This window comes from Monodon monoceros, unplaced genomic scaffold (assembly GCF_005190385.1).
Source record: "Monodon monoceros isolate NGI ecotype Baffin Bay Population unplaced genomic scaffold, NGI_Narwhal_1 Super_Scaffold_20, whole genome shotgun sequence".
Lineage (NCBI taxonomy): Eukaryota > Metazoa > Chordata > Mammalia > Artiodactyla > Monodontidae > Monodon > Monodon monoceros.
In genome coordinates, this window is record NW_021703777.1 from 69,174,905 (window position 1) to 69,201,792 (window position 26,888).

The 26,888-nt window shown below is 34.0% G+C and overlaps 2 protein-coding genes across 7 annotated transcripts in view; one reads left to right on the forward strand and one right to left on the reverse strand.

Moving 5' to 3' along the window:
- GNPDA2 (glucosamine-6-phosphate deaminase 2) overlaps window positions 1–2,495 on the forward strand; it is a 28,020-nt gene extending 25,525 nt beyond the window's left edge. The window contains exon 7 of the mRNA XM_029234902.1: window positions 1,447–2,495. Coding sequence (XP_029090735.1) covers window positions 1,447–1,508 — 62 coding nt within the window. The 3' untranslated portion in view covers window positions 1,509–2,495. The remainder of the gene's footprint in view (window positions 1–1,446) is intronic.
- The window catches only part of GUF1 (GUF1 homolog, GTPase), a 43,731-nt gene extending 17,301 nt beyond the window's left edge, over window positions 1–26,430 (reverse strand). For 3 of the 6 annotated variants that reach the window (XR_003795546.1, XR_003795545.1, XM_029234901.1), the window contains exons 1-16: window positions 26,076–26,430; window positions 23,925–24,036; window positions 23,628–23,776; window positions 23,266–23,346; window positions 22,287–22,364; window positions 20,578–20,661; window positions 17,098–17,162; window positions 16,386–16,589; window positions 14,769–14,908; window positions 13,523–13,646; window positions 13,040–13,172; window positions 12,079–12,222; window positions 11,143–11,276; window positions 8,263–8,364; window positions 7,278–7,397; window positions 5,943–5,979 (exon numbers count right to left, since the gene is read on the reverse strand). Coding sequence is in view for 2 of the 6 variants with exons in the window: in XM_029234901.1 (XP_029090734.1) it covers window positions 5,943–5,979; window positions 7,278–7,397; window positions 8,263–8,364; window positions 11,143–11,276; window positions 12,079–12,222; window positions 13,040–13,172; window positions 13,523–13,646; window positions 14,769–14,908; window positions 16,386–16,589; window positions 17,098–17,162; window positions 20,578–20,661; window positions 22,287–22,364; window positions 23,266–23,346; window positions 23,628–23,776; window positions 23,925–24,036; window positions 26,076–26,240 (1,872 nt within the window). In the remaining 4 variants the exon portion in view is untranslated. Of the gene's footprint in view, window positions 1–4,934; window positions 5,111–5,942; window positions 5,980–7,277; window positions 7,398–8,262; window positions 8,873–11,142; window positions 11,277–12,078; window positions 12,223–13,039; window positions 13,173–13,522; window positions 13,647–14,768; window positions 14,909–16,385; window positions 16,590–17,097; window positions 17,163–20,577; window positions 20,662–22,286; window positions 22,365–23,265; window positions 23,347–23,627; window positions 23,777–23,924; window positions 24,037–26,075 lie in introns of those variants that run through there. The other 3 variants (XM_029234900.1, XR_003795547.1, XR_003795548.1) reach the window with 3 other exon arrangements.
- Window positions 26,431–26,888: the final 458 nt, after the last annotated feature.

Consider the following 26,888-nt stretch of genomic DNA (forward strand, 5'->3'; position numbering starts at 1 on the left):
AATCTAAATTATATTCTAAGTGACAAGAGCAATTGGAGAATTTTAAGTTGGGAAATGGTATAATCTAGCTTCTGTTTTTAGAAAAATTGGACAATGGGAAGTGATGAAAGTAGGGTGTGAGTTGGTAATCAGATTAGAGATGAAAGTGGCTTCGACTAAGGGCAGTGCTGTGGAGATGAAGAAATGTAGCTAATTTGGGGTATATCAATATTTTGAAAGTAATGCCCACCAGTCTTGCTGCTGAATTTAAAAAGGAAAGAGAAAAAAATCAACAGTGAATTTCAGTTGTCTGGCTTTAGCAGCTCATCAGAGGGTAACACCATATACAGTATTTTTAAAGAAATGGTTTAGAAGGGGAAAATGGGTCTGGATGTTGTTAACAAGTTTGAGGTGCTGATTAGACACTGAAGTGAGCTGTTGAGTTAATTAGCATTCTCTCTTTCAATTTCACGAGTGAATATTTCTCTCTCCTTTTAAGACTGTTCACTCCTGGTTTTTCTCCTACTACACGTATACTTAAGTGTTCTCTGCATGTCCCTTTGCTTATCTCTTAAAAGTGGGTCTTCACAGTTTGGATTTTAGAGTGCTTTTGCAGCCTTTCTGACAAAGTACACCTTCTTACTAACAAGTACCCTGTCTCCTCGATCCAGTAATCCCATTTCCTAAGAAAACCACATTATGAGTCCCTTTCCCCAGCCTCCATGTTCTTAACAACCTGGTAAATTTAACTGATTTCTTTAACCTGCACAATATAGAATCTTTAGTTCATTAATTGGGACAGTTTATTTCCCCAAATACGATACATGTGCATTAAGACATGAATAACTGCAATATATTTCCTAAGAAGCTTTAATAAAATTCAGGACAGTTTACAAGCATACCAATTATAAGATGAAATTTAAATTTACTTGGAAATTGATATTTAGGTTATCTTACTGTTTTAGTAAACCTGTGTGGCTTGTAATCAACCCCTATTGTAAATACACATGTCAAAATAGTAGAAAATAATTTGCCAGATGAATGGATAGGGTAATATATTAGAGAACTAATGTAACAACAGTTCTGAGCCCCTTGTTGGAATCTGTTAGATTAACTGGCAGAGGGTCAAACTCAACAGACTTTTAGATGTAATTAGTATTCAAATTTGTTATTTTGTCATACTGAAGGAAGTTCTAAAGACAAGAACTGCCCCTACTTCTGGTTACTCACAAAGAACCTGTACCCATTCCAGATCCATGGTTTCATAAATAACTAAATTGATATATGCTAGGTAGTTAAAACTAAACATTCTGAAACATTTCTATTTGCATTTTTCCAATAAATTTAACTATTTTGTACTAGATGGGGGCCAGTATATTTGTATTTTAATATTAAATCTTTTGTTTTCTAAATGAGATATAGTTCAAAATCAGAAATACAACTAGAACTGTGCTTTTTTTCTTTAAGGTTTAATGCATGTGCACAATAAACTTGTGGATCCACTATACAGTATGAAAGAAGCAAATTGAAGGAGACTGGATCAAAATTCTGCTTGAATGAACAGAACACTTTTATACATAGATGAATTTTCAGCTATGCAATATGATAAAACTTGGGGAATCTTTGAATATTGTCATTTTTGAAGTCTAATATCTATATGTTAAACATTCCATATTTACAATGTGTCCATTTTATACTAGGGTTTAGACGTACATAATTGGCTCTCACAATTGATCAGCTAGTTGTTACAGAAGCCACAGTCACTCTATAACATAGCACAGAAATGAAATGTCTGCCTGTTTACAAATTTTAAGTCATTTTAAAGGTGACAGTTCTGTACATAAAGTACCATGTATATGACTCCAGTGGCATTATTAGATTTTAATTTTTTAATCACAGGAAGACACTCCAAGCCTTTCAGGTATCAAACCACTATCATTGCAAGCCTTTACTTCCGGAATGCTATCTTTATAATATTCTCTCTGCACAAGCTTTCTGCACGTGGTTGCCTTAGTCATCTTCCTGTAGTAGCATCTGGACATCAAAAGTCCTGCTATATATTGTTGGTACAGAAAATTTGAAGAGACTGCAGTGCCTAAAAGTACAGTTTACGTCCTTTTGGAAAGTATGTATAAGTGCATGTTTTTTGTGCACCACCTTCTGTAGCACTTTTTTAAACAGATGTGCTCTTATTTTTAGTTAACGACTTGGGTTCATGCACCTAATTTAAGTATTTTAGCAATTAGGAGCTTTATACCTAGCAACACACTTAAGGAAATTATTTTTTTTGAAGAAAATTTTCTGATTATCGTTAAACTTCATAAATGGTTAGCTTTATTCCTTACATATATATAATGTCTAAAAGGATCATATGATGAAGTATAATATAAAGTTACTGTAAACTATTTTAGATTGCCATAACAACTTGCATTATTAAATTGCAAATAAAAGTATATTGTTTTTTATCTTTAACTCAAATAAAGCTTATAATAAACAAATGTAAGTTATCTAAATTTTATTTCCAACAGTGAAATTGAACACATACATCTGAAAGAATAACAATTAACAGTAGCTATGAGCTTGCGTTTACTTTTTATTTGTTGTCATTATGCAATTAGATTTAAATTAAAAGACAATGTCTCTGCCTATAATTCTTAGTTCTGCTCCTCGGGGAGTAAAATATGCTTCCTTTTCTCTGCATATTTTGCTTTTTGTAAGTCCACCTAGTAGAAGCATCACTTACACACCTGCTAATTGCCTATGTGATTGAAATGTATTTACAGTTAAGTTCCTTAAAACATTTAAATAGCAAATTTAAAAATAAATAGGACTGTTAAGATAAAATATGCTGCCTTAATTCTAGATAATGAACTTCTAATAGCCTTAAGTATTATAAATGGTTTTTGAACAGTAAGTGCAATCAGCATTATCTCCCAGTCCCACACCTGGTTATACAGTATTGGTTAGTGCAAACTACCTTAGAAGGTCATATAGTTTAGTGAAAAAGCTAAAGATTGGTGCACGGTTCAGCTGTTATTTCTGTGCTTTAAATGTGCTAGCTGAAACAGTCTAAACTCTCCTTTCCATCACTGCCCTGTAAGTTCGAAGTCCATATACTCAAGGTCCACAGCAAACTGCGTTCCTGCTACTTAAAGTCCCTAACTCAGGAGCTAAGCTGCAGTTAAGCAAAAAACTAAGTCTATTGAAGATATTCCCACAAGAGGCAATAAAGCATGGTAGCTAAGAATTGGGGTTTGGAGAAAGAAACCACTGTTTGAATCCCAGATGTCAAGAGCTGTGATGTTGTTGGACAATACTGATACATAAGTCTGAGCTTCTTCCCCTGTGAAATGGGATGGTAATGGTGCCTGTACCTCCATTGCCATGTAGTTTGAATGAGGGAATTGTCTATAGAGCTCAGCACAGTGGCTGTCACATATTAAACTCAATAAATGGTGGCTATTCTAATACTAATAGTTTGTTATTTTAACGTACACAAAAATCTTAGTAATATAAGGCCCTCTGGGAGATACACAACTCTCAATCACGTTTAGGAGAGTGGCCAGGGGAGAGAACTTAAGAGTATGCTAAAAAACCTGGAAAATACTTTTCGTACTACTACAAATAAACTTTCCTAAAAAGTCAGAGGTTAAAGGGGGAAAAAAAGTATCCAAACTGTAAGCATACTAATAAGACACAAATACTAAATAGTAGACACACCATACATACTATGTGCCAGGTACCAACTTGTAACTTTCCCCTGGCAATAATGGTAGACGTCTTGTCTTAGAAATTACATTAAAATGCTTTTCTAGTTTCAAAAATACTGCCATTTTCTAAAATATTGATACTTTGGTCATGAGATCTCGTAATTCATCTGTTCTACCAGAGCTAGAAGAAATAGGGAAGACAGTTGATTAATTTATGTAACTAGGACTAAGCCACGGGTTATTTAACCTCCATACACAATTTTAGGTAAATCCCCACTATCTGAATTTATAATTATCTCATAACAACCTTGTATAAAATTTATCACTGATAGTCTTATCCCTAGAAGACATTAACCTCATTCAATTCATTCGAAGTAAAGGACAAAAATCAATGGCTAAATTATTTTATCTTACTGTAATACAGTCTGCCCTCTGGTTTGTTTATTGACTTGGGTAGACATGCTTTGAAAGTAAGACAACCGTTTACTGGCTATGTGACCTTAAGTAAGTTATTTACTCAGTCTCCTCAATTATGAAATCTAGGCAATCATTATTAAACTGTCATTAATAACAGCTGCTGCTAATATCAAACATCACTTTGCACAAATGCATTTTAATTCTCAGAATAAGACAGCCCCATCATTTTAATTTATATGCATATGTAAACTGTCTAGTTTCAAAGTAACATTTGTAAAAATTTTATGAAAAACTACAGCACATGTCTAGATGCTGTTATTTGAATACTTAATAACAGATTCATATATATCTAAATATATCCATCTAACAAGTTGATATTTAAGGTGATTATGAAAATATTGTATCTTGGGCTTGAAACTAGATAGAATCTTAAGTACAGGGCCTTTTAGTGTGAGTAAGGAATATGCCTGAAAAATTAAGATTCACTGAGTACTGACTAGGTGTCATGCAGTCTTCTGAATATTTTAAACATATTTAATCTTCACAGCCTATGGAGGTAAGTAATAGTATAATCCTGATTTTACTAAAGAGTAAACAGACAAAGAGGGTAATTTGGCCAACGTCACTATGCCTAGTGAGTGGTGGAACAGAAATTTGAAACCAGGCAATATGGCTTCAGAATCTATGCTCTTATCTACCCATGACTCTCTTTCAAAGAAAAGCCAAGAGGTTATTTAAAACTGAAAACCTGGAAAGTAACAAGCAAATTTTATAATTTTCATTCTGTTGTGTTCAACATATTATAAATTACAAAGAAAAAATACACAATTTTTAATTTATGAAAATTCCTTATATTTTCCCACCAATTATTTATCAGATTGTGTTTTCAGAACTTTTATAAAAGCATCTTTTGGAACTTCAACATTGCCAACTTTCCTTAATTTTTTCTTTCCTTCTGCTTGTCTCTTCAAAAGTTTCATTTTTCGGGTAATATCACCACCATACTGAAAAACATTTTTAAAAACTACAAGTCCAAATCACTCCACAGAAAAATAATCCTACAATTACCTAGAGACATCAATACAATTACAAAAACTTTACAATTATTATCCATGAAGTAGACACCTGCAAAGTGTCTTCCTAAGGGTAACTTCCAAAGTTACCCCCAAGCAGATCCTAATTTTACTGTCTTCTCAAAAGAATAAAGGCTTTATTTATTTATTTGTTTTTGGAAGAAGATGAAGATCCTCAAGGAAACCCAGTACAACATTATGCATGTCAAGGAAAAGTTATCCATCTCCTTACTGATTCAAGGGCTTGAAATTTTAGATTTAGCTGTAGTCTAATACAGAGACTCACATAGGCTTAAATGTGTCAGTCCCTATGCTAAGGATTTAGAAAAAGCATTTATCATTTAATTCTCATAATAACTTAATCTTTTTTTTTAATAGACGAAACAGCAAACTTGGCAAATAATGCAGGAGAGATGGATTTCAATTTCAGTTTCAACTCCCATTGTAAGACATAGTTATTGTCTTCAAAATCTGTCCTTATAAATTAAAACAATAAAACATTATCCTGATCATAACTATTATAAAAATGTTCTTAGATAGTTGCACATAAGGAAAATTTTTAAAATAAGATGGGAAAATGTGATCAAAATGAGTATGCTATTATTAAAGTCAAGCTGAAATTTACCTATTTAAAAAGAAAATGTGGAGATGAGATAAAGGGTATTATAAAAACCAGCAATGGAAACCAATGTATTTATACCCCCTCTGATTCTAAACTTATAAAATAGATATATTACAAAATAGAACACATGTAGATACGTACGCATTTTGCCAAAACATTTTTCCTATAGGCTTTCACACTGTAAACGAGAAAGTTCTGTATAAGTACATAGCTTATACTATTTAGAAGTACTTATTTTCAAAATCAATCTCCCCTTTAGTAAACATACTAAGATCAGGTCACGCCTATATAACATTGCCATAAGCAAATAATTAGATAGCTTAAATGCTCTTGTATTTATTTTCATGTATTTGGAATAAAATAGAAAATTAATTCAACACAAATATCAACACAAACTTTGTTAAGAATAAAAAAAGGTCAAGGCTTGTGGGCAGTCTTGAAGAGGTCAAATTTAAGCATGGTGTGAGCTTGATTACAACAATTATAAAAGGTCATTTCCAGCTCAACCTAAAAATACTACTACTACTACCACTACCAAAAAAACTAAAATGGTTATTATCTCATTACTAACTCTACTGAATGTGGGTCAAGAGTGACTAGGAATATAAAGAAAGATATATTTTATAAAACCCATTTCAGGGAAAATGAAATAATTTTAATATAGTCATTTAAGCAGCAATAAACTATTTCTATAATGTGAGAAATTTGGAGGATCAAAATTTGAAAATAGCTCCACTTTTTTGTATTCCATAAGAAGACATAAAAGTCTTCTTTAAGGTATTCTCTACCTCAGCACATTTATGTTTGAATGATTATTTGCTAACTGTTTTAAATTGCATTTTCCTGGATGTTCCCTTATTATAAATAAACTTCACTCTGCCTAATCTCTGGGCATTTATGAAACACAAAATAACTAAAGCAAAATGGTGTTAGGAAATGAAATTCACTGCAAATACAGGCTTACAATTTATCCCAAGACTACTACAAACCCCTGAAGCCTAACATGATACCAGCATTCCTCTCTCACCTTTACAATTTACAACCTGACTAGCTCTGAGGAAGTGATATTAAATGCTTCAAGTAAAAATCATAATTTAGTTTTGTCTTTTGGAAGAATTACCTCCAACACCTTTTTAATTCCAGTTCCTATTAGTTTATAATCTACTTAAAGGGATAAAACCATAAAAACTTTATAGAAATTCATTAACCATAAAATTCAGTGGGGTCACTGAATAAAATAAATGGAAATAAAACTCCTCACAGCATATACATTAATAACTAAATAATTATCACCCAAAAGTGTCATATAAGTAATTCAAAGTAACAGTCATCACTTTAGTAGAATTAGGAGATTAATGTATCTATAAATAGGAATAAAGTTTAGGACAATGTTAAGTTTTTTAATATTCTTTCATTTTCTATGTATATCACGGCTAAAACCAACCAGGGTTGGTTGAAAAATGAATTTCAACTCACGTTTCTCTTGCAATGATTTTGCTTCCAAGAGCAGCTTGAATTGCTATCTCAAACAGCTGCCTAGGAAGAGAATCCTTCAGACGTTCACATATGGCTTTGCCAGCAGAGTATGCTTTGTCTCTGAGATAGAAAAAATGCAGTTATTCACATATCCTAAACAAGAATATTTAAAGTAGCTTTCTAGTTAATATGCATAGTCAGTGTAAAGGCTATTAAGGAGATACAAATGGAACTTGTTTAACATAAGCATCACTTAATCTCTGAATCATATATGACCTTTCTGATTGCAAAACTAACAATCTATTACAGAAAATCTAGCAAAACATACATTAGAGAATAAAAACCATCCTTGATGGGCTTCCCTCACCCATAGAATACCACTGTAAAACATTCTAGAATGTCTGTTAAACATATATCCATCCTTGTAGTTATTTTTCTGCATACATATTTATATTTAATTGTTTTTTAGTTTGGATCATAGTGTTTATGATATATTCTACCCTTTTTTACTTAATAGACATTTTTTACATCACTAAGTATTACTCTACAATATAATTTTAATGGCTTAATAGATTATATGGGTGCCCCATAATTTATTTTAACCAATCCACTATTTCTTGAACATACAAGGGATTTCATTTTTCATTATTATAAAAGTTTTAATGAAAATAAAAAACTTTTTGTTCTCAATTCTAAATTTATCATAGTTTAAAAAACATTTACTTTGTCTCATGTGGTAAGGGAAACATTTCTTTCTATGACACTACTATTTTTGGCTATTGTAATTCTGGTCTCCTTTTAACAGTTTGGAAAGAGAAGCATGGAAAAACAATGGAAGGAAAAACTAGTTCATGGAAATTTAATTACCTTTAATTAAGTTTTCAAAATGTAGCTGTCAAATAAAAATGAGCAACCAATAATTAAATGAAAACATGTCAAAAAGTGGGTACTTTCACATTCTGTGATTAGTTTCTATTCAACTTACTTGTGTACAACAGTTACTAGCTCTTCTACAATATTTCCATTCAGTAGAATATCCATTTTTACAAGTTCCGCAGTCTGGTAGCCTGCATCTTCGTAGTCAAAACTAACAAGGAAAAATGTCCAAGTGATAGATAAACATTATATTTCCCAAGAGATTACATTTTTTTCTTTTCAAAATATCTTTTTTCTATCTCTTGCCATATCCTTACCAAAAGATCTAACTTTCAAACAAAATGTTACATATAAATTTCAGATGAATGGATCTACATGACCACGGTAAGGAACAAACATCCTCATCTTTTTACATTTATGAAATTAGGTGCAAAAATCAAGGGGAACATGCTCTACTAAAGGAAGGGGAAAAAACTGTGAAGCCAGGCTAGGAAAATGGATCACTGAAAGAAAATGTCACCTACCCAATGTTGCCTCCTAGCAGCTGGCTGGCTGTAGACAACAGTATGTTCTAGTGAGTCATTCTCAGACTCATGAGTTGGGTTTCTTTTTAGTTTTCTATTACCAGTTAAATAAATGCTATGACAGTGCTAAGCAGCCATTAATAAATGAGACTTCTGGACTTCATATATGGCTCTTCAGTGTGAACCTTCACAAGGCTTTTTTGAGAATGAAATGAGTTAATACATGTAAAGCACGTGAACAGCCTAGTACATAAAAAGTGTTAAGAACAGAGCCTAGCTGAGCACAATATGCATTTAGTGTCAACTATTTCTATTAACGATATGGTCAAAGCTTAAAGTGCTAATCAAAACAGGTTTAACTTACAAAACTGATGTCTTATGAGAAAGAAAATTTCAATTATGCTTTCATGTCTTTCCAATTATGGACGAGAACATGTGTATTCCTCCTGCTTTAATTTTATTTTATTTTATTTATTTATTTATTTATTTTTGCGGTACACGGGCCTCTCACTGTTGTGGCCTCTCCCGGTGCGGAGCACAGGCTCCAGACACGCAGGCTCAGTGGCCATGGCTCATGGGCCTAGCTTCTCCGCGGCATGTGGGATCTTCCCCGACCGGGGCACGAACCCGTGTCCCCTGCATCGGCAGGCGGACTCTCAACCACTGCGCCACCAGGGAAGCCCCTGCCTTAATTTTAAAACAAACCGGTGCCTAGAGTTGCAAATGTTTGGCTTCAAAAGGTTTTCAGCAGGAAGGTCACTAAGTGACACTAATACTCTCTAAAACCTGATTACTGTCTAAACTGTTGCCAAAATCCTTTTTTTTTTCAACAAACATCATTAATCATATACTATATAAAGGTACCATGTTAAGTACTATGCAGAATAAGAGGAGATAAGACATAAACTTAGTCCCTAGACTTTCCACCTTGTTTACAGCTTTATAATTTTCTATGCTCCAAAATCTTAGAATTTCAATTTTTTAGAATGCGAAAAATTATCCACATGCATTTTTGAACATAAGAATTACCTTAATTTTGGAAGCTGGAATTATTTTTACATAGTTCAAAATAAACCATGTTCTCTCACTTAATGTGAAATATATTTAATTTTCCAAGCTAAAAGATTTTTAAGGCCACTTAACTCAGAAAGTGGTACCCAAATGCAAACTAGAATTCACACTTTTGTTAAAAGTGTTATAAACACTTAGTAATCATTCTTTTAATTATAGTAGTTGTTTAACAACTTGCTGCCTCAATTCAGTTTATTTTAAATTACATTGCTACTTACTTGCTCAAGCTCTTGTCTGAAAGAAGACATAGGAAAAAAATTCGGTGACGTATTAGAAAAAATAAATTCTCAATACAAATAAAGAAGATTCCTTTGTATCAAGAGTTATGCTGACTCTCTTCACTGAAAAGCTCATTTCACAAAGTAAACTTCCAGGTCACTGTAGCATGTTCTTCAGAACGCTAGGATCTTTCTTTGAATGTTAATTTTAAGTATGAATGTACATTCATGCATGTTTTACAGATGTGAACATTCACTTTTCCATCAACTTCCCCATTATATTTTACATTTCCTTTATATCCTAGTATATGCTATCCAGTAATGTAGGATTTTAAGACACTAAAGGCACCTAGAGTCATTTGCCTTAACAAAAAATACTCCCACAATGCTATACTCTTTCTTCAGTTTTACCAGGCTGTTCCTCCATGTACTTTTATGGGATAAGATAATGGTTTTCATGATGCAGACCACTTATTCCTGAGAAGACCAAGTTACTGAAGTGTTCACAAATACAGGGGCACACCTAGCATTTTTTACAGACTAAATATGTACTTCTATTTTCCAAATGTACACAGATGCTCCTAGGATTACATAACATACAAATACATTTTAAAAGTGTCACTGAGGTCATAGTAGCTTTTTCAAATTATTATAATTTTTAATCGAAATACAGGAGTACAACTCCTCTCACGAACAGGGCACTAAAATTTTTGCCATTAAGAGAGGAATAATAGGGGCTTCCCTGGTGGCGCAGTGGTTGAGAGTCTGCCTGCCGATGCAGGGGACACGGGTTCCTGCCCCGGTCTGGGAAGATCCCACACGCCACGGAGCGGCTGGGCCCGTGAGCCATGGCCACTGAACCTGCGCGTCTGGAGCCTGTGCTCCACAACGGGAGAGGCCACAACAGTGAGAGGCCCGCGTACCGCAAAAAAAAAAAAAAAAAAAAAAAAGGAGTAATAGTTTGATGAATCAAAGAAATTAATTCTTCCATTAAGCAAATTACAAGTACTCTGTAACACCTATAAGGTTGCTCCAAGCTTTTCTAACCTTACAGTGTGATTCTCAACCATCTTCAAGATCACTGAGATTAAATAAGTGGAGTATTAGTACACACTTGCTTGGTCAATATTTCATAAAAAGTTGTCTAAGTATCAGAGTTTCCCATTAAATTTTTACCTAGCATATCCAGAAGACAGAGATTTCAAAGAATCATAAAAATCCACCACAATTTCATTCAAAGGGAAGAGATATTTAAGCATTATTCTATTTTGATCAATATACATCATATTCTTCTGAACTGCTCTTCGAGCCTGAAAAGGGAATAAAAAATGTATTGAATGATAACCTATTCAAATAATGGTTTATTTAATGAATATAGAAAGATGTCAATTATCAACTTTAAAGAATGGGCAAAACGAAGGTATATTTTTTTAATGATCTAGTAAAAACATCAGACCAATATTTATAATACAGGAAGAACCATTTTGTATCTCAATTACAATATATTTGCTACCAAAGCTTTTAATCCTTTGTCTTTATCAAACTACTTTGTCTTTTCTAATTATACAGTATTTCATTTAACAACAAGTCATTTGAGAGTTCTTTTCAATATATGTCAGAATATTTCAAATACGTACTTTTTAAGGACTATGATTATATCAAATTTGTGGATTAAATCATTTATTACAATGTGGCAAGAACTAAAGCAAACTGAGGAATACCTTCCAAACAAAGGTCTCTAAAGTATTATAACTATCTTTCAAATGATACTCAATTTCAAATACTCAAAAAGGCGAAAGGAAATTATACTTTTATCTACTCAAGTTAAAAGGGCATCAAATTCCTTTTCTTTAGGCTAAAATATCAATTCAATAAACTAACACAGATGATCAAAAATTCTAGCTCTATTTTCTTATTTAAAAATCAAAATACTGTAATTATTATGTATATCTTCATGTATAAATAGGTAAAATATATAAAGATATAGATCTTTATGAAAATTTCTTTTGTTAAATTCAATGTGCACTGCCGAGAGAAACAATTCAAAACCTAAGCTGGGTACCACTGTTTGAGAAAAGTTTACTTTTGTATCAAACAGTATTACATTTATACCTGGCAAAGCATCATTATTTTTCCAGTATATTCATCTGGTGTGATAATGGTACCCAAAACAATCGGCTCCAAATATTCTGTTACTTTTGACTTATCAGGGAATTGTGCAGGATTGATGATTGTAATTTCCTTTTCTCTGTATTCCTAAAAATAAGAAAAATCACCAATAGTTAAAAAGAAATCTTAATAATTACAATGTCTTAAAATTTGTTATTTATAATATATATTAGAATTTACTGTTACTGAATGTGTTGGAATAAACACAAAAGAATTCTTAAAGGTTAGAATATTATCTTAACACACTTTAGATTAAAAACTCTCCAACTGTAATCTTTAACATTAATAACCATCATTAATATATTCTGGTTATTGACATTTACTAAAACACATTGTGTACACCACTTACAAAAATATGATGGAAGAATACATTTTAATCTGCCCCTTATAAGGCACTGTAAGTAGTTTCCCAAGTTAATTTTGTTGGAAAATATTTACAGATGCCAGTTAATATTTGTTTAAAATGAATAGATTGCCACTTAGACTGAATACAATATTGTCTCTACTGTTAACTTGAAATCTAAAATTTCCTACAACCACGTAGGACAGAATGCTTTACTTTTCATAAGATGAATTACTTATGACCGAAATTATACTCTTAATCTTTGTGCTGAATTTTGAACAGTATTTTCAGAACTAACTCTACTTTTTACCCTTAGTAACAGACTAGTATTGATAATGTGGACGTTTTATCAGGTTAAGAAAAATACTGCATAAATTAGTTCTCAAGTAACTTCTCCATCATAAGGTAATTCAACTTTTATTACTATTAATCAAGAAATATTTAGTTTTAATAGCTATTCAGCTACTGGTGTACTAAAATATTTCTCTTGTATTCTGCACACACATACACACACACATACATTTATTGAGTTTTCCTTTGTATGCTGACTCACAACAGTACCTTTATCAATTTTGCTGATGAAAGAACAGCTTTATATGGAACAGTAGGTGTTGTCAAAATAACAGAAGCATTATATTCTTGCTCAAGTCGCTGGTTGAAAACTTCCATATGCAAAAGTCCAAGAAATCCTAACCTGGGAGAGAAAAAGCCAAACTCCAAAATGTTTATGTCCCATGGGCTGTATTTTCTTTGATGAATATACTGCTACTTTGTGGGGGAGGAGTGGAATCAAAAGAGTCATTCAATCTATCACATCATAATTAAATGCTAACATAAATTCATTAAATAAGATAAAATCTTCCATTGGTAAAATAGCTTTAAAACTTACCCACAGAATATGAATCCACAGTGAGAAATAGGCAGACATTGTTCAGTTCATTTTACACTAATATGAACTTATCTTCAGAAATGTTAAAGAGCAATACACCATTTAAACTTTACTTTTCGATAAAAATGGAACACTACAACATAACTGAATCTTACCTCCAGCCAGCACCTAGGGCAAGGCTACTATCCCGATGAACTGTCACACTGGAATCATTTAGAGTCAGTTTTTCTATAGCACTCTTCAGGTTATTATATTCAGATTGGTCTATAGGGTACATTCCTGGGGACACAATGATTTCTAATTATCACATGTGAAACGCTGCCTAGAAAAGCTAATATGCACTGCTGCCAAGTTCAAAATTAATCGCTTAGCTTTTAAATTACTTTCTGTATTTCACTGACCAAAATACTGGTTTGCTAAGAAAACTATAAATACTAAGTTAAATCGGCTTCAAAGTATTTTACGAGTTTCATAAACTTTGAATTTACCACTAGATTCACACTCAAAGTGATGTTTTTGCTTTTGCAAAAAATACAGAGAAAACAAAAAAGAACCATGGGAATTAAGCCTATCAGGAAAATACATTGTGTTTATTTTAAGAAACAAAAGTGCAAGACATCCACAACCACAAACGAAATTCCATTAGCAGATAAAAAGCAGAGGTAGAAATGAAAACAAGAACTACTGATTCATCAGATTCTCTTTCACCTCAAACCCAAGTCCTCACCTCTTAAGTTCTTCAAAATCCAAATGACTGACTTTGTCTTAACAGGGGCAGGGAGAGTTAAACAACATTTATAATTCCCAATGAGAAATACAAAAGGGAGAAAACAAGGAATGGATACCCAGTACAGAGTAACCAGATGACCTTCAATCAGGTCTTCCTTTTTCAAATGTATGTAATATAATGCAGAAATAAGAGGTTCTGAAGTTATGCATACATGAGGTGACACTCTTCTCTGCCATGCCCACACTAGTATAATACAGTATTAAAGAAAGGCCAGCTAAGGGGAAGGCAGTCAGTAAATGTCCACTGATAATTAGTAATAAAAACATCCTAATTAGGAAAGTATTTCAAACACAATGACCTACTCTCTAGTGAAACTAGAAGGAAGTTCATATTACTGTGCTCTTCCAATATATCAGAGGGCTTGTTTAAAAGGTTAATTTTTAAGAAGTCCTAAAAAAAATTAGGAAATTATCTCCCACATAAAGTTTCACCATACATATGCAATTAACTGCTATGTAAATAGCACACCCACAAAAAAAAAAAATTAAGAAAACTAGAGTAACTGTTATTTTAACAGGAATTAGCTGCTCTTTAAAATGAGTATTTCTAATAATTTTTATTTCAATTTAGAGTAAACTGGCCCTTATCCTTTGAATATGTGCGCTCCTCACCTGCAAATACCATTGGCTTCGCTGATTTAAACCCAGGCAAGGGTTCCACTGGTTGTTTATGTAAATATAATGTATCTCCTATTTGTGCTTCAGTGACATCTTTCATCCCAGCAATCAGATAGCCCACCTGTCCTGCATATCTAAATAAAATTATTATATGGAAATATTTACTGTTTTCATGTTTCATGTGCACACTCACAATTAGCTCTACTCTTCTAGGAAATGATCACACTTTCCAGACAAAACCTCATCAAACTGAAACTAAGTGCTACATATCAATTCTCAACTCTAAGAATCGTCAGCAAAAGAACATCCCATGCCTTACAATCCATTACCAAGGACCTCTGCAATACAATAAGCCTAGGGACCTTCTTAATGACTCTGCCCACCTCTGCATATTAAACAACAGTGAAACTGATAAATGCAGAAACATAAAAGGCTCCTTGTAATATTTGTTTTATTAGTGAATTATATTACAAATGTCCTTTAAAAAAGAAAAGAACAATTTTAACCAAGCAAAAAAATATGAACTCTCAACAAATCTGATTATCTGTTTGATGTGCCTCTTGCAGGAAGAGCAAATCCAAGATTTCAGAGTTGTAGCTTTTTTTTTTTTTTTTTAAGCAAACTTCCTAAATGATAATTTCCATTTAGGATGAGGTACAAAAATCTTTACTAAAGATGCAGTAATTGTCAATATATATGCGACACAATATAGACAGACTTTGCATAGCACAGGGAATTATAGCCATTATCTTGCAATAACTCTTAATGTATAATCTATAAAAATACTGAACCATAATGCTGTACGCCTGAAACTAATATAATACTGTAAATCAACTATACTTAAATAAGAATATAGACAGATTTTAGAAATATTTGAGAAAATTACAATAGACTTTATGACTTTCAATTACCTAAAAAAATGACAAAATAGTGCAGTTTTAGACATACAACATTAAACTATCAATTGTGACCTATATAGTCACCTGGTTCATATCCTGAATTTGACAAATGATGAAACAAAGACCTTAGAAAACTATGTGCCCAAGGTAATCTATCTTAGTATCTGGGGTACTGATGGAATAGGCACTCAATAAATATTTGTTTTATAAGTGAACTCAGAACTCAGTTTTATAATGTACACTACCTTGCTAACCTCAAACGCCATAAATTCTTGTTAATCAAAGTTTTACCATGAATTCCACACTAAAGAAAACAATTATCGAATTTTCCTTCACTATTTTATGTTGAAAAATCTAATTACAAAAAAATTAAATGTCAAAAATTGATACCCAGTATGGATATGGATATGGATGAGAGAATTATCTCTTTCACTATCTCATCAAGTACATCAATGTTGGACCCAGTCTGCAACCAGAATATAAAATTAGTTGTGGCTAGTCAAAAGGAATAAAAAAATACATCAAATCCCTACTGTTCCTCACACATGAGATTCTTTTTCAAAGAGGATTCACTATGTAGTTGCATTCAATAATCAGGTTTTGTTTTTTTTCTAAGTTATCAAATTGGGATCATTCTAAGCGCACCAAGTTAAGAAAGGCTGTGACAGAAACACATACAAGTGTCTTTTAATTACTAATGCAGATTACTTACAGTTTGTGAGTTGGCTGCTCATTAGGATTCAGAACTCCTACTTCGTTAACTTCATATGTCTTTTGAGTATGCGCAGATACAATTTTATCTCCTTTGGAAACCACTCCATCAAATAATGCTACATTGGCAATCACACCCCTATACTGGTCAAAGGTGGAGTCAAATACCAAAGCTCTCAAGGGATTTTTGCGATGCACTTTAGGACTATTAAAAATAAGAACAAACACTAATAAATTAAATTTAAATAATAAATAAATTAAAATCTTAATATAATGCCTTTTTAACTCAAATATTATGCTTAATTTATTCTAGTACAGTTGATTAACTGACAGCTAAAATAAAAGGACCTTTCTATAAGGTATAATGCCTATATTAGTTTTAATTTGACCTCAAGTTTTAAATACATTTTAAATGACTGTTTTTAAATTACTTATGAAACTGATTAAATATATTTGTTCAGGATTAAGAAAAAACAATAATTACCAATGTATTCAAGTCTATTGCAATAATTGTTAAGAGATCTCTATCATCCTTTTTTCTTTTATTTTTCTATACTGTATTTGCCTTCTATATGTTACTAAAAATAAATTAAAAATTTATTCTCACTGACTGCAAAGAGTACATTTGCCATAGCTACTAAGCTAAAATAGCAGATCAAACTGATGGACCTTGTACTGTTAAACAAATAGTATAAAAAGAGCAAAATACATACGGGGGTATTCTTTTGATGACTGCCTGAAGAACACTTTCAACATTCGTTCCAAGTTTAGCAGAAATCTAAAAATATGTATGTGAAACAAACACTGAAAAAGTTAAGACTTCACTTTTCTATCCTTGTGACTGAGCTTTATAATTAGAAGGGAAAAAGAACTCTAAAAGTTATCAATTTGCTTGAAGAACTTGGTAAAAGGAAGCACAAAGCATATAACATATCAACAACTGCCCTTCCATTACAGTTAGGTGATTCTCTGGTATTAAATTACAAAAGCATTCTGATTATGGTATTGAAAGAACAGTGGACTAAGAGTTCAAAAAAATCTGGGTTATAATTATCACTCCACATGTAATAAATGACTTCAAACAATACACATTTCTTTAAGCTTCAAATTCTTCATCTGATAAATGAACTGATTTTTCATATTTTACCTAAACCTCAAGGTTGCTGTGTGAATAAGCAATATTTGTGGATATCATACAGGTAACTGTAGGGCATATTATTCCTATTGTTCTCACACTGAAAATACAGGTCAAAAGACTCAAAACACATGTGCATTTGACTCATCTTTGTCATTATCAGTTATTGAACTTATCTCTGAAATCTTTATTTCAAACCCAATTCCATGAATACTTCCTCTTGCCCTTTAAAGTCCCTCTAGATCAGAGTTTCTCAACTCGACACTAAGGACATTTTGGGCTGGATAATTCTTTGTTTGGGGGGCTGTTCTATGAACTGTAAGATGCTTAACAGTATCCATGGATTCTCATCTACCCACAAGATGCCAGTAGCATCCATCCCCCAGTGTGACAACAAAAAAGGACTTCAGACATTGCCAAATGTTTCCTAGGGGCAAAACTACCCCCTAATGAGAACCACTGCTTTAGACTCTAGTACATTCTTTGCAACAATCCTTTAAGATCACAACCTCTAATCCACTGAATAGGCTACTTTTTTTTTTCATTATCCATTCACCCCCTGCCTCTTTTCCCAGCTGAGACTCCAAGGGTCAACTGTTTGTAATCACTCTGTTTAACTACTTTTTATTCTCTATCCTAAGCAGTTGGTAAAACCTCAACTGTGACTGCATCCAACTATGTGCCTTTTCTATGCCTATAATCAGAGCAGCTTAACATTGCTGGAGAAAAGTCAAGTAACTGGTCTGGCTGGTTTCTGTAAGTTCATGACCACAGATCTCAATGTGCAGTTAACATTTCCTGGTAGTCCCAGGACACAGCCCTTACTAAATTCACATTGTCGCTCATTAAGATAATTCACACCACCTTCCTTTTCAATCTACACATTTTCCCTATGGCCAATTCACTCTCAGATACGGTTGCCTCTTACTTCATTTAAGGAAACAGAAAACATCAAAAACTCCTTTACCCAAACATACAAATCCATCTGTACCTGTATACACAACCTCTTTGCCTTCTCTCTTGTTACAATCTATATTCTCACCTCTCTGAAAACTCAATCCTTGCATCCTCCTCTTCTGAATCCTACTCTCTAATCCTTCTCAAATTCTTACTCAAAACCCCCTACAAATTGATAATAATGTAGTGTAGTCTGGCTTCTAGGACCTCTTTTTCTACCTACACTTCCTCCCTAGGAAACGGCATCCATTTCTGTGGCCTCAGTACTACATACATGCTAGAGACTCTTAAATATCTTTGACTCAGCCCTCTCCACAAATGCCAGAATTGTAGATTTATGCAATATCTCTACTTGGATGTCTAATAGACATTTCAAATCCACTATGTCCAAAACAGAGCTTTTCATTTTCCCACTATGTCTGTTCCTCCCCGAGTCCTCTCCATATTAACAAATACCAGTATTCAACCAGTTGCTCAAATCCAAACCCTCCATGATTCTTTATTTCACTTCCTTACACATAACACACCAGCAAAATCTACTGTATCCACAAAATACACATCAAATTTGCCCACTTCTTCAACATCAGCAGCACATACTTAACCACCACCATTTTGCACCTGGGCTACTACTACAAGCTGGTTTCCCCATATCTCCTCTTACCCTTTTTCAATCCATTCTCTATAAGGCAACCTGAATGATCAGCTTATTTTCCTCTCTTGCTTTAAAATTCTTTCATTATCTTAAAAATTTTAAACCCTTTAGCACAGCAAGAGTCCCAGAATGACTTGATTCCCACCTAACCTACAAAGCTGTTTCATCTAACTTGCCTTCTTTCTGTTCCTTAAACACGCCAAACCTTGACAAACATGCCAAGCCTTTACACTTGCTCCTTCCTCTTCCAGAAATGCATTTCTCCCAACTCTTCATTTCTTCAAGTCTCAGTTCATCAGAGAAGAATTCCCTAAGTTACTCTGCATCACAGCTCCTCTCTGAGAAAAAGACCTTTTTCATTAAGTATGGTAATTCCACCTGGAACAATACACTCCATTAATGTATTTCCTTGATAACATATGTCTCATTCAATAATTACTATACTTACTTCTCTTTTTACTTATTCAATGAGTGCCTCCCCAAGCAGAATATAAACACGAGACAGAGGTCTTGCCTGTACTGTTCACTGCTATTGTCCCTAGCTGGCACACACCAAATTAAGTATATGAATGAATTTTGTAAATATTTATTAAAATCTGAACAGTTAATTATACTTCAATATAACATAATCCAAGTCATGATACCATAATTTCAGAACTGCCTTACAATGAGGTCCCTCTTCATAATAAAACCCACTAAATTCTACGTACATATCCAAGAAAAAAATTATTGCTTTTTCTAGTTATTACCAAGTTTATATAATCATCCAATGTGTTAAAATTTAAAAAACCAAAAAAACCCACTTCATCAGCTGAAACTTGCTTTTTCAAAACTCAGACAAGATTGAAAGTGGAAGCTAAACATTATATTACTGCACTGACAAGACTTACTACACAAGCATGTAGCACAGCTCAGTTCAGTGATGGCTATTTAACACCAAAAGCGCCATTTAAAAGGTAAATTTAAAAATTCAAATTTAAAATAGTATCAACTTTGATATAAATAAAATCTATTTCCAAGAATGATATGTACATATGCCTTGAAATTAGTCTGACCCTGCTCTTCAAAGAGAATATTTCCATAGAGGCAAAATGGCATACAAGAAATAATACTATAAAGAGTTGCAGGAGGCCTACATTTTAGTCCTGGCACATTAGCTAACTAGGTCTATAACCTTAAGAAAGTGATAAAATCTTTGACTCTTAGTCTTTTCAACTGTATCATAAGAGTAATTTCTATCTGTAAAATCTCTGACTCTTAGTCTTTTCAACTGTATCATAAGAGTAATTTCTATCTGTCCTAACCATATAATAGGGATTTTTGGCAAAGATCAAATGAAATATCAGTAAAAAGAACTTTGTAGAACTGTAAGATAATAATATACTTAGGCCAATTACCTGAGATTTTTGAAAGTAAAACCAAGTCTTCTAAAAAAAAAGAGTATTTTACCTTAATACATTCATCACTTGGAATATCAAACACCTTTTCAATTTGTTTTTCAACCCTTTCAGGATCAGCATTCTTCAGATCTATCTTAAAAAGAAAAATTAATTATGTCTTAATATAATTAAATTAAAATGTATTATTTATTAGTGGTATTTGGAGATAGATAAAAGCATACCTGCTTTTAAACTAACTGACCCCTTTGATTTTATTTTCAAAAGTATTAAAATAAGAATAATCTAGAAAAAGGCAATATAATTTTAACAAGCATGGCCACTGAAAATAGGCAGACATCAGAGCAAGCATGAAACTGAGGCAGTTAGCTATTCAAGGCAGAAGAGTTCAATAACACCATATAAACCGATTTTATAAGTTAGATATAACAACAAACTGTCTTACCTATAAGCAACCTTGCTTCTTTTAAACCTAACTTCAATATCAAAAAATAAAACTGAATGCCATGCAGATTTTTAATTAAGACTCTTAATTTATTAATTTTAAAATATAAAAGTAAGCTTTATCAACACTGCTCAATTTAGCACTTAACTGTTAAGTGTCCTGTGTTACACTGTTTCATCCTAGTTCATAAGGTCCTTTTCTTTTCCTTTATATGGTTTAGTCCAACACTATTGTGCCTGCCCTGCCCTTTACTACAGAAACAGCCCCCCATCACTCCATGTAAGTCAGGGAGACCATCTTCTCAACTACATGCCAGGGTATAGGAGTTTGAGTTGCAATTTTATCATATGCAATTCAAAGAAATAAATCCCACCAATATACAACTGACCCTTGAATAACAAGAGTTTCAACCACACAGGTCCACTTGTGTGCAGATTTTTTTTCAATAAATATGTAAAAATACACTTGTAGAACATCATGTGCAAAACTTGTATTGAGTGGATAGCCTATCCCTAGCAAAGGCATAAGATGAGTGATATTTAACATAAAATTAATAATGTGTTGGTTTTCTTACTGTTTTATAACTTTGCTTTCAAAGAATTACATTACCATACAGTATGCCTCTCATAACTGGAGAAACTGCATATCAGCCTATAATTATATATAAGCATATTTTTTTAAAATGTAGTAATGTTTCCAATACTGTTATGAATGTGACTGTAATACTGTATGCCATAAAAACTTTATAAGGATTCATTCATTAGTGTATTTGCTAGGTTTCCATGAAGCAATCACATACAGTATCATACCATAAAGCAATCATATTTCTGCTTCATTATCAATGTGTGAATCATTATACCTGCAAATGAATATGAAGTTCTTTTTCACATTATGTTTTAATTTTTTGATGTCTGGTGTCAGTAATACATATAACATCTACGGTGTTTTGTATCACCTAAGACAATATTGATGTAAGTACTGAGAGATGATTCACCTTATAAACAGATGACATAAACTTAGGGTATTGATAAATAGAGTACTGTAAATATATTTTCTCCTCCTTATGATTTTCTTAGCATTTTATTTTCTTTAGCTTACTTTATTGTAAGAATATAGTATACAATACATATAACTATATATAACATACAAAGTATGCATTAAGAGACTGTTAAAGCTACTGGTAAGGCTTCGGTCAACAGTAGGTCATTAGTAGTTAAGTTTGTGGGGAGTCAAAAGTTACACGCAGATTTTTGACTTTTCCTTTATATAGTTTACAAAGTAAAATAATAAATAGCACTGTTGTCCTAACAAATTACCTTGTTTATGACTGGAATTACCGATAGCTGTGCTTCAAAAGCAAGAAAGAAGTTTGCTACAGTTTGGGCTTGAATACCCTGGAAATAAGACACAAGACACTAAGATGATCATTCCACCATTTATGGCAAAAGTTGTAATTCAAGACCATTCCACACATCCTCATCAAAAGCAAAGGTACAAGGCAAACTATGGTATCTATACTTCCATGCATCTGGATCATTCCCTGTGAAAATTTCTTTCAGTTCAGGAAATGTTTTTTAGAGGGCACTGTATTAGGCTTTGGAGACAAAGCAGTAAAACACAGATCCTTAAAGACCTCTAAGCCTCCCAAAGGACTCTTGTGACACATTTTGTAAAGCCCAGTATATGTATGTAAGGTAGAGACTGACTCTCCCTGACAGGCTCAGGGAAGATTTAACACAAAAACAAAAAAATCTTTGGGTTTTGAATGAAGAGTCTGTGAGAAACTGAAACATATCAAAAGCTTAATTTAAATAGTATATCATAGCTCTTATATTCTCATCTCAATATGTTATTATGGTTATATTTATACCAGAGCACTTGGTAATGTTATTGACATGTTTCTTTAAACCTAACACTTCCCAAATTATTACCTTAAAAACACCCCAAATGACCTCAAAAATAAAGATTTATTTTCAAGTTCTGCTAAAAAATTGAAACCTCAGATTAAGAACTGCTTAAAATTGAGGGTTTTTGGTAGGATGTATATATAACATGACATACTTCAAAAATCTCTTGAACAATTCCTCTTAACATTTTTAAAAGAATGAACTACTCAACTTCACAGACAACTTCAGTGTAATAAAACTTCAAATTAACAGGACCAAAACATAACTTTAAGTAATAAAATAAATCTTATTTTCTTCAAACACAAAAATTCTATTTCCCAAAGCATTTTAAGGAAAACCCTGGAACAACCAAGTAGCATATCACATCATATAAAATTAAAGTACCTACCTCATTTGCATCCACCACAAGTAAAACACCCTGGCAAGCTGAGAGTGACCTGGATACTTCATAACTAAAATCAACATGGCCCTGAGAAACAAAAAATATTAATCCCTCTAAGTGTTGGAGTTTAAATGTTTCTTAGGGAGGAGCACTATGGTAAATCTATTGACTCCACTGGATAAAAAGTTAATAGTTTTCTTTTTTAGCCTGTGCTTGTGAAACAACTGACACGAACATAAGAACACTGAGAAAACAAAAAGCAAAGTGAGGTGTTTAATGTTCAGTTCAAAACCTGAAAAAAGGATTTGTTTGCAGTATTAATACAAGGCTGACTTTAACAATAGAGAAAAAATTGATATTAAATTTACCGGTGTATCGATGAGATTTAAAAGGTACTGCTTTCCTTCATAATCATAGAAGAGAGAGGCTGTCTGTGCTTTAACAGTGATTCCTCTTTCTCGTTCCACTTGCAATTTATCAAGAACTTGTTTATTATTTTTTGTTTTATCAATTGCCCCTATAAATACAAATGTTTATTGATATTTCTGAGCTTTTAAAAAGAGACAATACTGCATATACAATTAAAACCAAACTTTTAAAAAGCATGGTAAAATTATCAATTATTCATTGCCATTAATTAGGTATAGAATATAAAATGAAAATACCTGTTAGTTCCAGGAGCCTGTCTGCTAAAGTACTTTTGCCATGATCCACATGTGCAATGATACTGAAATTTCTAGTGTTTTCAACAGGGAATCTAGACATATCAATTTTTTCCTAGAAAGGGGAGAGACATATTACATTTATGAGTATAAATTGTGCACAATATGAAACAAGTATACTAAATTAAAGAATGTTCTTTTAGTCTTCTTAGAACAATTTCATTTATAGCATTTATATTGTTTATATTATTCCTCTGACAGTAAAGAGACATATGGCTAAAGTCGTATTACAAGCAATGGATTACAACAGGACCATCAAAAACATTGGTTTCACTGTCAAAGGTGACCATATAGCTAAATAAAAGTCTCATAATATTTCCATCACTCGAGGGCCAATGAGGAACTGAATGTACTTTCATGAATGGAGAACACAAGATACGTAGAACTCCTCTACAGCCTTAGAGCAGCGGTCCCCAACCTTTTTCGCACCAGGGACCGGTTTCATGGAAGACAATTGTTCCATGGATGGGGGGCAGGGGGAGGTTCAGGCAGCCATGCGAGTGATGGGGAGCGATGAGGGGAGGCAGATGAAGCTTCCCCCCTGCTGGACCTCACCTCCTGCTGTGCGGCCCGGTTCCTAACAGGCCTCAGACCAATGCTACCACTGCCTTGGAGCACCTGGTCTAACAAAATCTCTTGAAACAAAAAAGCTACAGAGAAGCTGAAAGAATAAAAGGAAAAGTTTTCGTCCCCATCACATATTTAATCAACAGTCTACTTAAAAATCTGTGCTCCTAGTAGAGCCTTCAGAAGTTTAATTTAGATGATTTTGTTATTTGACAACTTCTTTGGAGAGAGAGAAGGAAAAAATATGACCACATCAGGAAAAAAAGCCTCTTTTTTTATCACTTTAATTCTTAAAATATTTTGAAAAGTTAACTTCTGATTTTTAGTTGCATACACCTTTACTGTTACTGAGACTCACTGCAAATTGCTAAAAACTGGTATTTAAGCAGATATGTCAGTTTTTTGTACTCAAAACATTTCATTTTTCCAATCAAATTTTTATCTCCTAAACAGCAAAAAAAAAATGAAATTACAATGAAATACACAACTCTCATGAGCTTAAGTTTCCTTTTTTTTGTAAGTGCTCCAATACAAGGCGCACAATAAGAGTGCAACTACATCTGAAAGGAATTCTGCAAAAAAACTAAACCTGATTTGTTTGCCCCGTGGATTTCCCCCCCACCATTCAATTCAAAAGATATACAGTCCTGCACCATTTTTAATATCTGGGAATTGCAACATAAATCCATTTTACATTCCACAGGCATTTTAGAAAAGGGTAAAACCGAATAATTATAGTCTTTTTTATCCGCAGTTACTCATAACTTGCATTCAGTTACTTTACTGCCTAAACTGTTATCTCTTCACAGTTATCAGACAGTATAGTTTTTAAGAGTCGCTGGAGCCCCACCTCCTCCAACCACAGGAATAGTTAGAACTGCACAAGCCTGCTCCGGCTGAGGCTAAACGAAATAATAAAACAGAAGCTAAGGCATACCCAGCACTCCTTACAGTCTACGTACTGGGCTAAAAGGTCTGTGCCTTACACCGCGCAAGCCTCACAAACAGCCATTCGGAGTTTTATGAGCATCTCATTCAACAACCGAAGAAGCAGTCACAGAAAGGTCAGGTAACTTGCCCAAGTCCCATGGCTAAAAAGTTGCACGAAAATGGAACGAGCAGCTTCCCCAATAGGCTTTTAAAATTAAATACATGCTGAGACCAGCACCTCGCATAAACAATAAAAGAGTTCTGATATCACCAATGAGGAAAGTTAGAGCGTGACTTGCCCAAGGTCACACTGGTGAGCAATGGAGTCAGAAACCCGCGCGGTGCCCGCACCCTTCTCAGAAGCGCAGCCTGCGTTCACAGGCAGTCCTAGGAAGGCCGACACATTCCCAAATTACTTATAAGTAATTTAATATGGATGTTGGTGTATAATTTTTATCTTCATAAAATGGGCGAAGGCATTAGGATTAGAAGTGTTTAAACTGAAAAAGTATCCAAACACAGCAAGTACAACAGTAGCAAAATAAGCCCCCTCCCAAGTTTTAAAACTTGGCTGACGAGAAACTCGGAGGCGGTCACCTTGCGGTCCGCGGAGCTGTAGCTCCTGTCTGGAGTCTTGGACTCGGCTGCAGCTCCCCGGGTCGGCGCGGGGCGAGGCCCGGGCAGCCCCCGACGCGCCGCTCGGGTGGCCCAAGCCGCCAGCGCGCTTCTGCGCCAGCAGCCCTGACCTGCAAGCATCCACATCCCCCCGCGCAACAGAATCGTCAGGAGAGGGTCCCGAGACGCGACGGCGTCATCACTCCCGGCTCCGTTTCCTCCAAGACGCCCCCGCTACGAGCTGAAAGACAGGATTCAAACACGCTTTCGGAAGCAGAGAGGAAGACTTAAGCTGTGAACCACGGCCAAACTAGCTGCCCCGGCACAACGCCCAAGACGCTCGGCGACTCGCTGACGTCCGGACGTGGCATGACGTCTTGACGTCGCATGACGTCTTGACGTCAGCGTGCCTCCGCGCGGAGCTCTAAGGAAGTCACGTGAGGGAAGCTCTCGCGGGCTGTGTTAGCAGTGCTCTTAGCGAAACCTTGGGGGTTAACCTACCAAGTGGTAAAGTACGAGAGTAAGTTTTAAAATCTGGAAGCTGAGGTGTATTCTCCATGTTATCTGCGGTATCGCTAGTATTGAAGTGCATCCGAATGGAAACGGGCAGTAAAATTTATTGCAATAATGTATCCTAGGAAAGTTTGGGCCAGAAGTGAAGGAGGAAAAAAATTACATCCTGAAAGCCCTCAATCTCTATCACCTTCGGGTTACCACTTCAACAGTGTTTACCTTGTGGGGCAGGCAGAGCTCTAAGGTGGAGGATAATGATAAGAGATAATGAGACCTGTATAC